The 9,740-nt window shown below is 53.1% G+C and overlaps 7 protein-coding genes across 7 annotated transcripts; 4 read left to right on the forward strand and 3 right to left on the reverse strand.

The window, feature by feature from the left end:
• Positions 1 to 431: 431 nt before the first annotated feature.
• COCCADRAFT_107812 (uncharacterized protein) lies at positions 432 to 605 on the reverse strand (the record flags this gene model as incomplete). Its single annotated transcript, XM_007718566.1, has 1 exon — positions 432 to 605. The coding sequence occupies one exon, from the start codon at positions 603 to 605 to the stop codon at positions 432 to 434; it is 174 nt and encodes a 57-aa protein (XP_007716756.1).
• Positions 606 to 1,237: 632 nt separating this feature from the next.
• On the reverse strand, positions 1,238 to 1,839 carry COCCADRAFT_107848 (uncharacterized protein; the record flags this gene model as incomplete). Its single annotated transcript, XM_007718567.1, has 3 exons — positions 1,238 to 1,429; positions 1,481 to 1,611; positions 1,734 to 1,839. Coding segments are annotated over 3 exons (429 nt in total), but the record flags the coding sequence as incomplete, so codon positions are not given.
• A 401-nt stretch (positions 1,840 to 2,240) lies between these two features.
• On the forward strand, positions 2,241 to 3,269 carry COCCADRAFT_8776 (uncharacterized protein; the record flags this gene model as incomplete). The annotated part of the gene is made up of 4 exons (XM_007718554.1): positions 2,241 to 2,318; positions 2,371 to 2,388; positions 2,440 to 2,588; positions 2,645 to 3,269. 4 exons carry the CDS (start codon positions 2,241 to 2,243, stop codon positions 3,267 to 3,269), a joined length of 870 nt encoding a protein of 289 aa, XP_007716744.1.
• Positions 3,270 to 4,446: 1,177 nt separating this feature from the next.
• COCCADRAFT_107846 (uncharacterized protein) lies at positions 4,447 to 4,656 on the forward strand (the record flags this gene model as incomplete). The annotated part of the gene is made up of 1 exon (XM_007718568.1): positions 4,447 to 4,656. A coding segment is annotated over one exon (210 nt), but the record flags the coding sequence as incomplete, so codon positions are not given.
• A 207-nt stretch (positions 4,657 to 4,863) lies between these two features.
• Positions 4,864 to 5,094, reverse strand: COCCADRAFT_107841 (uncharacterized protein; the record flags this gene model as incomplete). Its single annotated transcript, XM_007718569.1, has 1 exon — positions 4,864 to 5,094. One exon carries the CDS (start codon positions 5,092 to 5,094, stop codon positions 4,864 to 4,866), a length of 231 nt encoding a protein of 76 aa, XP_007716759.1.
• Positions 5,095 to 5,203: 109 nt separating this feature from the next.
• COCCADRAFT_8777 (uncharacterized protein) lies at positions 5,204 to 6,054 on the forward strand (the record flags this gene model as incomplete). The annotated part of the gene is made up of 4 exons (XM_007718555.1): positions 5,204 to 5,215; positions 5,279 to 5,393; positions 5,455 to 5,730; positions 5,822 to 6,054. The coding sequence occupies 4 exons, from the start codon at positions 5,204 to 5,206 to the stop codon at positions 6,052 to 6,054; spliced, it is 636 nt and encodes a 211-aa protein (XP_007716745.1).
• A 199-nt stretch (positions 6,055 to 6,253) lies between these two features.
• On the forward strand, positions 6,254 to 6,433 carry COCCADRAFT_107828 (uncharacterized protein; the record flags this gene model as incomplete). Its single annotated transcript, XM_007718570.1, has 1 exon — positions 6,254 to 6,433. A coding segment is annotated over one exon (180 nt), but the record flags the coding sequence as incomplete, so codon positions are not given.
• Between the last annotated feature and the right edge of the window lie 3,307 nt (positions 6,434 to 9,740).

Raw genomic sequence — 9,740 nt, forward strand, 5'->3', positions numbered from 1 at the left:
GTCAGGGCGGGCAAAGTGGTGTTCTTAGTAAGTAAGTAGTAGTGCATAAACTCGAATCCCTGAACCCTTCTGGATCACCTCCCTCCCTTCCCTTCCCTCTCACCCCTCCCCATGACTGGCAGTCTGTGCCAAAAAAGACACCAAATGAGGTGATTAAGCTCCGACCCTTGCCTTCCCACCCGTCGCCTATGTCACTGGGAAATGAATAGCTTTGTGGGCGGCGATCGCATTAGAACATCCTCGTGTTCCATCCTTGCACGCTTCCTTTTCCTTCCCCTTTAGCCAAGGAAAAGTGGGTTCTGGGAATATTTTGTGGGGCTCTATGTGAAACACACGTTTTTTCCTAATTGACCGAATGACGTAAATACTCTTGAAAGTAGGTCAGCAACGAAAACGAAAATCATGTTTCTGTGCTGTCGTATATGATGATATCATCCGTTGGTCAGGCCACGCAATGCAATTAACCTAGCAAGTGCTGCACTCGAGAGGGAACAAACTCGCAACAAGCCAAGGAAGCCCTGGAAAAAAAAATCTCGCGGGAAGCAGGCGTCCAGGAAATTGCGTTTCTGCCATTGGGCCCTGATGCAGCGCAAAACCGAGAACATGTGGGGTAGCATCATTATTGGTAGAGCGGGAGAGCACGCCAAAAAAGGGGCAGGAGCAGCGAGGTGGATGGGCACCGTGCACCAAAGACGCAAGTCGCTATTCCTCCGATCATAGCCACGATGAAATCTCCGCGCTATAGAAACAATATCCCTGGAGCCGTCAAAGTGTTAGCATAAAGTGGCCTTACAAGCCGCTGAGCCGAAGGCGTGTGCGTCAGAAGCGGGTGCAAGGCTACAAGAGATAGTGCCAATCGTCAACAACTTTACCGCATGGAGTAGTCTTATGTGCTCCGATATGTTTCATGATTTGTACGTCCTACTCGCCTGTGTCTTTATCGGCTGACAAACCAGTCGAGGCAGTCATGCTTGGTTGTTGCGTTCGTGGGCTGAGAGGACTGCTCGTGGGGGTATGGACTCTAACTTTTTAGTGCTAGCAGTATTAGTGCAATAACCTCAAAGCTGATAATGGCAAGAAGACGGGGGCATTGATGATACGATGGATTCTTTCGCGTGCTGGCCATGTGAGTGCTCCATCGAGTCTTGGATTGTAGTGCGAAAAGCGTGGTCGAGTAGTCGTTTCGCATGTACGTCGTGTCTTTTCAAGCCTATCCAGTGGCTAGTTCATCTGCAATCTATGCCTGCTCCTTGAGCTTCTCTTCAATCTCTTCCAGATCCTCGGCACTATCAATTTCAATGATGCGGCCAACTTCACTTGTGTTCCGCATGAGCTCTTTTGCACCCGCGTACAACATCTTGACCTCGCTGTTGCACGTTATGGGGAGGTAGTAGAGCATGACATACGGCACGGACAATCGTCCAGAGTTCTGTTTGTCTCAGTGGTTTGTTTTAGTGAGTCATGTCAATGGTAGGCATACGAGTGTCAACGGGTAGCTTAGAAGCACGAATCGGGGAGCATGGTCGGGAAGCTCGTCTGCAAGGGACTGGACGTCTGAGTAGACCTCGCCATCTACCGGTCGTATCTCGAGCGTCTTCTTATCGATCTCGTCTGGCGCGCAGAGGCGTCAGCGCCATTATATGGTATAACAAGCCCGTGTGGCGGCCTCGGTAGGACTGCTCTGCGGCAAGGCAACTTGTGGTAGACATGATAGAAAGGTCACTTGAGCATACAGATGACAGCTTGCGGGTCTTTGGCTCGACTTGTGCCGAGTCGGAATTTTCGTAGCTTGGTCTTGGTCTCGTCTGAGAAGGTGTAGAGTCGTGCTTCCGAAGACTGGCCCAAGGATTAGTAGATTGTCTAGCCTGGCGGCATGTATAGCGGCAAGAGCACTTACCATGATGTTGCACGATAAGCGGGAAGAATGCTAGAGTTTGGTAATTGTTTGTAGGTGGTGTGAGACTGATGGTAGCCCTTGTTGGTGGGGTAGGGCGGGGGGAGTCGGAGAACGGCGCTAGTCGCGTAGCTCCATGTAGCCATCATATCCATCATGCACCTTGTCCTTTGCTCGAGTCCTTCTTTCTCATGCACCTCGCTGTTTAGACTTTGCTGGGCCGAGACCTTTTGATTGATTCATGTTTGGACGACTCAATCAGGTTGCTAGACAACTGTCTCGTCCATTGCCCAACTTTGCGCACCGGCCTGCGGCTTCTTTTGGCCAATCGATAACGTCATCAGTCATGGCTGCACCACAGCAAAAGAGTCTAATCCACACGGCGGGCTGCCTGATCATAGGGGATGAAGTTTTGGGAGGAAAGGTTCGTCGAGAGGGAGAAATTCATGGTGCACAGCAGCTGACGTGAAACTTAGACTGTCGATACAAACTCGGTATGCTAGGGGCGGATCGACGCGGTATCATTGCAGCTAATGTTTGTTCAGGCGTATTTTGCAAAGTGGTGTTTCTCGCTGGGCATCAATCTGCGCAGGATCGAGGTGATTGCGGATGATGAGGGCGAGATTGTTGAGGCAGTCCGACGCATGTCGAAGAACTATGATATGGTGGTGACGAGTGGTGGCATTGGACCCACGTGAGTTGAAAGCGCCATCGCTACACCATGCAGCCACTGGGCTAATGAGGGCCCAGTCACGACGATATTACCTACCAATCGATAGCCAGGGCGTTTGGCTTGCAGTTGAAGCTGCACGAACCGGCGTTTGAGCGGATGAAGCGTCTTTCGAAGCCGCACAAGTCACAGCCCGGCTTTGATTGGAATGTGGATTCGCCTGCGCTGACGGCCAAGAAGCGCATGGTTGAGCTGCCGATTGACGAGTCGTTGGCGGACGAAGATCAAGTAGTCTTTATCGATGATTCGCTGTGGGTGCCGGTTAGCGTAGTTAATGGCAATGTCCACATTCTGCCTGGTGTGCCACGACTTTTTGAAGCCATGTTGGACGGACTGAAGCCCCGCATCCTGCCGCGCCTGACGGACCCGGAGGGCAAAGGGGTGTTGCGCATTCTGATTTCGACGCCACTGGCTGAAAGCACCGTTGCGGGATACCTGACAGAACTTGCAGCGAGGGCGGAGCCAAGGGGGGTCAAGGTTGGCAGCTATCCGAGATGGGGCAAGGACCGCAACACGGTGACGCTGGTTGGTCGGGACCGCGAGTTTATGGAGAGCCTGGTGCCTGAGGTGGAAAAGGCAGTCGAGGGGAGGCGGGTCAGTGTAGAGGGCGAGGACGACGGGGAAACGTCGGACAAGGATTCGTAGACAGTGATGTGGTGCATGGTAGTCAAGGTAGTCAACGTGTATGTGTGTAAGTACATAGCATGTAGTATGTATGTGTATATTTATATATATATATATATATAGCGCAACTAAGGGATGGACTGATGCAGGGACGTGTGGAGGAATGTCAAGTAGTGAGGAAGCAGCTGGCAGTTGAAGTCTAGGCAGCTTCTCGAAGACAGATGGAAGGCCTCAACCGCCACACACGGGCAGCAGACCCTGGCACAGGCACATGGGGAGGGGCGGAGAGATAAGGGAGGGATAGAAGGGGGCAAGGGGGGACGGCATTGCCATGACGAGCAGTGCAGTGTGTATGGAGAATGTTACATGTGTAGTAAAGGATGTGTGTGGTGGGCGGGGCTCACGTGGGCAGTCTGTTTTGGGCGTGGGTAGTGCTGACTGCCGAGTGGTTGGTTCCTGGCACCCCCGCTCTGCCGCTCGACTTACTGTGGTACCCGCCGCCGAGGTGCATGGTCGCGCCCGCGGCTATGGGTGCAGAGATGGGGTTGATGCGTCGACATGGCCTGGACAGAGGGTGATGCGTGTGCATGTGGATGCATGGTGGATGTACACAGCCGGCGGTGGATGAGCAAGTGCAGCAGTGCCAGAGCGACGCTGTCGATATCGTTTTGCGGCAGCGCTTGCTATTTTCCCTATCTTGCCGAACCCACCCCCCCTGGTGCACAGTAGTGGTTCGCGCGAGGACATTATGGACCCCGTGCCGTATGGTTTTGGGCGCTGGGATCGCATGGAAGCATCGGAGGCAGCCCGTCGATGTGGCGCCTGTATCTCCACGACGCGCCGCTTTTGGCCTCTTTTGCTTGGCTTGCTTTTGGGGCGGCGTGGGCGCGAGGGTGGTAGTGCACAGTGGGTGGTGACGAGGCAGAGGCAGGGCCAGGGAGTGGTGTGGTACGGGCGGGTGTAGTGTAGTGTAGTGTAGTGTAGTGTAGTGTAGTGTAGTGTAGTGTAGTGTAGAGTAGTGGTTAGTAGGCAGGTAGGTGGTATACGTGCGTGTGTTCACACCCGAGTGCATCTTCCAAGGCCATGGACAGGACGAGGGCAGCTGCATGCAGACGCCGGGCCTACTCGCCTTGCAGCCGGCGCATAAGTGAGGTGGTAGAGGCTGGTGGGGACGGGCGACGGGTCCTGTTCATGGGGGGGCGTCGGCGGCGTCGGCGGCGGCGGCGTCATGAAGCTGGTGGTGGCTCTGGGTGGCTCTGGGAGGGCGGCGGCGGTGGTGTGGGCGCGGGCACAGGGCACAGGGCACAGGGCAGCAGCGCTAACGGGCGCGCCAGTCAGAGGCCTTGTGCATGTCCTGTCCTGTCTGCCAAAGCCGCTCCCTTGCTCAAGCCGCCCCAGACGGACCTAGTGTGCTGCTCGTCAAGCTGCTCAAGCCGCTGCTCGTCAAGCCGCTGCTGCTGCTCCGCTCTGCTCTGCGCTGCTGCTGCTATTGCTGCTATTGCTGCTGCTGCTCAAGCCGCTACTACTACTACTGCTACTACTACTACCACCACTACCGCTACCGATATCGCTACTACTGCCCTGCCCTGCTTCCTCTGCCCTACCCTGCCCTACCCTACCCTGTCCTGCCCAGCCCGCTTCTGCCCAGCTCCGCTCTGTTCTCCTGTTCCTTCTCTGTCGCGACTCCTCTTCCTTCGCTTGCCACCGCCAACCCCCCGGACCACTCCCTCCCTCCCTCTCCCAACCACCACGTCCACACGCGCGTCGTATCGCCACACGCCTGCGTGCCCGTCTCCTCTCGCTTGCATCTGGAGAGCACGTCGCTCCTTGTTTCCGCCTCATCCATCCTGGCCCCGTTATCCGTCACTGAGCTCGGCCTCGTACTTGCTAAAATCTAATATACCCATTGCCCGACGTCCTCAGCATCGTCCGGCATCTCTTCTTCTTCCTTCACAATGGCATCCAAGGTCCGTCTCTCCCCCCTCGCTCCTCCCCCTTTTCCTCTCAGGCGTCCGCTAACCCTGCTCCAGTTTCTTCGAGAATACAAGCTGGTCGTGGTCGGTGGCGGTGGTGTTGGAAAGTCGTGTTTGACCATCCAGCTGATCCAGAGCCACTTCGTTGACGAGTACGATCCAACCATTGAGGGTGAGTGATCATCCCCTGTGCGCCGCCTCCCAAGCCCGACAAACACACTAACATCGCCCAGACTCGTACCGTAAGCAGTGCGTCATTGACGATGAGGTTGCGCTGCTCGATGTGCTCGACACAGCTGGACAGGAGGAGTACTCGGCCATGCGCGAGCAGTATATGCGCACAGGAGAGGGCTTCCTGCTCGTCTACTCGATAACCGACAGGCAAAGCTTCGAGGAGATTATGACATTTCAGCAGCAAATCCTCAGGGTCAAGGACAAGGACTACTTCCCCATGATTGTCGTCGGCAACAAGTGCGATCTCGATGGCGAGAGGCAAGTGTCGACACAAGGTACGCGCCGCCCATCTCTCTCTCTCTCTCTCCCTCTCTCTCTCTCCTTGATATTGTTCCTCTCCCATAGCTAACTCGCTCGTCTGTTTAGAGGGCCAAACTCTGGCGCGAAACTTTGGCTGCAAATTCATCGAGACATCAGCCAAGTCCCGTATCAACGTCGACAACGCCTTCTACGACATTGTACGAGAAATCCGCAGATACAACAAGGAAATGTCATCATACACGGGCGCCCCCGGCTCAAACGGCGCCGGCCCCCAGAAGACAACGTTCGAGACGGATGAGCAGGCCGAGAAGAAGGGCTGCTGTTGCGCAGTAATGTAAGGCACTTGGAGTCGATTGTCATTGTTGTCGGGTTAGGCTGTGGAGAGATTACCTACACCGCTCGGTTCCGTCGCCCCCGCCCTGGCCATTGGCGGTGCTGCTTGGTCCAGCAGAAGAAAATACGCGAAGCCCAACTATTACGTACTGCCTGTCCGCCGCCGCCCTGGTGGTACTAGTGCCCTTCGATTGCCTCTCGCTTTGGACACTGTCATCTTTTTTATTTGGGTTCGCATTACCGACTTTAACGGATTCACGTCTACTGGACGCGCCTCTGAACACCCTCCTCCCTTCTTCTTCTACTACTACCCACTGGTATCGACCGCTTTTCTTCTTTCTTCTTCTCTTCTCTCTCACACATCCTTCTTCAACCTTTTGCTAAATGGCGGCGCTCTTGGCATCCGCCTTGAATTTATTTAGACCGACTGTGTTATGGCATTTTGATCGGTACCGTGTATTTCCTATTTTGGGGGGGGGTGGAGGTGGCCATGTGAGGTACGATGCGGCATGCTTCTGGGAGTCAAAAGACTTGTGCTGTTCCCTTTGACAGACTTTTAGAGTTGTTTAACTTTTTGTTTTTACCTAACTTCTATGAACATAATTCATCTCTACCCTGATGGCACCACGCCCTGTTGCTGTTGATGTTGGGTGTATTGAGCTTAGGCCCCCCGGGGCCTCGGCGACTAGGCCTGTCGTGATAGCAAAGATCATCACGCCCTAGGGCCCTATTCACACTGTGCTGCGAGTCGTGAGTGGAGGCCCGTCGCGTGATTGGCCCTACATCCTGACATGTGTTGCGCTATTCATGCACGGCCGTTTCAAGACCAAGTTGCGAGCAAAAAGAGGGGAAGTTGATCAGGAGAATGGCAGCTGAGATGGACAAGACACAGTCAAGTGGCATAGCGCCCATGGAGACTACTTTCCGCCTTGGGACACTTTTTCTCCGCCTACCCTAACGACTACTTGTTGCCGATCCGGGTTTCAAACGTTGGGCCATGGGGGAGGAATGGGGATAAGAATGGGGGGGAAAAGACGCAGACGTGAGTTTGCCGGGGCGAGCCCGATGCGCCGTTCTTGCCGTCCGGTAACACGTGCGCAGTTTGTCAATGCAGACAACTACACGCTTGCACAACCAGAAGTAACCATCCACGCGTCCGAGTGTCCATGTATACTCCTACATGTTCTGATGGGAATTTATCTCTTGTTACTTTTTCTTTACTTTTTCATGCTTACCAAATTCCATTAGCTACATCCAATGGCAATCAAGCCAACACGCCCGGCATTCTACCAATTACACATGCAGTGCTTGTAGATTAGCCTATTCCAGCCATGTGCAATACTACAGGTGAAGAGCCTACTTCTGCCTCGCTTCGGCAGCCGATAGAGGACGCGGCATGTCTTCGGTTGGCAAGAATGTGTATACCTTGTGCATGCTTGGCTTGCATTTTGCGTCCACCCGCTTACATGTGTATGTGTGGAGAGTACTCTAAAAAAGTAAGTACTAGAGCACTACTCTTATAGCCTTGACAGCAAGCCTCCCGGCTGCCGCCGCTGCATGTATGCACGTTTCTTTGGTGGGCCACACGTCTACTCCAGTGGACGCCTTTGTGCCTCCCCATTTCCTCTTTGCCCATCCCTGCATTGGCCCTTATCTCCCCCATTCCGCCTTATGCACGTGTGGTGCCTGGGCTGAGCACCCTGCGCCCTCTTTTTTTTTCTTCCTCACCGATATTTGAGCCAATGGATTAACACGTGGGAAATCCAGATTGTTGACGATAGAGCAAGTCTCCAATCCTGATGGCAACCGCCCTCCTTCCTTGTTTGTATGTGCCCAGCCTGACGGGCATCGGGTTTGCCAAAGACCCGTATGTATAGCATGCGTATTAATTCTTCCGAGTATGGACGTTTTGTGGGATGGGAATGCAAGATGAGAAGGATTCTCCCTGATCGGTGTAGTTGGGCAGATAGCCGGCATACCAGATTACTTTTCAAGACACATGGAATTCGTCAAAGATACTCATAATCACGTGATATCAACACTCGAGCGAAGCTTCACGTGCTTCAAGCCTCTAATAGTTGGTAGCCAATCATGCACAGCCTGTGACTTGTCCGCTTCTAGAAGTCTAGTCTACCACTACTCCTCAACTACTTACCATGATCTCGTCAGCCAAACCCCGTTCCAGGCTCTACAAACCAAGCTCTCCCCCCCTCCTTTCTTTTCTTCTTTCTGATTATATTCGACTCTTCTCGTCAGGTACATCTAAACAGGAGCAGTCACCGGGCCATGCCACATAGTGGCATGTCACCAATTAATTACACACGCCGAGCGGCCCTTCTGTATCTAGCACTCCGTCTGACGACGGCACCTTCCGCAAACCCCAAACATGATACTTGCCTACAAAGGACTACATCTCTAATCTAGAACCACCCTTTGTCTTTCCATTTGTAACATTTAGCACGGACTTGATCCTTGCTCACATATGAAACTACATACCTATTATCCAAGCCGGACTATAACATCTATTACCCGTCCAGTTTCACTCAACATCGCAAGGCCTCCGGACCTGCCACCTTCACATGTAACCCGTTCCACAGAGCCACGTTGAGCTGTTGTACACATACACACATGTGCAACGTGAGACATATTGAAAAAAAAATGCACTATGAACACGTACTTTTACATACCGCGGAAGCAAGGCCCCCAAGAAAGAAAAGAAAATTCTAATGTGTACTACAAGGTCATGACGCACGCGCTTGGTGCATAAATCTCGTTATCAAATCAATTTCTGTACTAGACTGGCAGTTGAAAGAGAGAAAAAAAGGAAAGGAAAGTTTTAAGACGAAGGTACATGGTACGGACGACACCGCGCCGAACTGGGGGTTAGAGAGGAAGAGAAAAGTTCGGGAACGAAGTTTGCCGCTTATGCACGTATATCGGCGGCTCCGCGGGTAATCTTGCATATGTACATGTACTTACTGCGCCGTGTATCGTACTCAGAGTTTGGGACGCCGCCCCTTCCGTCCCCCTTGATGTCAGTTTTGCATTCGCGCTGACTGACTGCAAGGGGTTCGGGAACTCCGGGTTCGCTAGTTTTGTTTTTCGGATTACAGACTAAAGATGTGTGGTAGCATCTGGGTCCGCTGCGTCGATAGGAACCGAAACAAGGTTCGCGACGAGCGACTTGATAGGGAAGGAATACAGCTCCCTCCTCAGCAAAGATCGTGAACGCTCGATGTTCTAGATGGAAAGAACAAACATGCTCTGTCGTTTTTTTTAAATGTTACGCTTTGGGATCTTGAATGAATTCAACATAATACCCACAAGCCTTGCTAGCTTGCATCTCGAAGAGAAAGCAAAGATAAAGTTAGTTCGTTTACTGTACCCGTAACCAAATCTCAACCTAAACAAACCTCAGCCGCACCCCTCAACAGCCTCACCATCCCACATCTCTCTTCCCAATCACCCCAATCCCTTCAACTAGCTGTACACACTAATGTCCAATCCGCGTCCCTTGCATTTCCCTTCCCCCAACGCCACACCCTTCCCTCCCCTCTCACCCTACCCCAGTCCCATGCACCCCTAACCCTCCCAACCTCCATCGTAACCACAAGTGTCGATTCCCACTACCCACATCCCCTCCCCATCTACAAACCCACTCACATTCTAAGTGTATCCCCACAAACCCCCC

Source organism: Bipolaris zeicola (genome assembly GCF_000523435.1).
Source record: "Bipolaris zeicola 26-R-13 unplaced genomic scaffold scaffold_240, whole genome shotgun sequence".
NCBI lineage: Eukaryota > Fungi > Ascomycota > Dothideomycetes > Pleosporales > Pleosporaceae > Bipolaris > Bipolaris zeicola.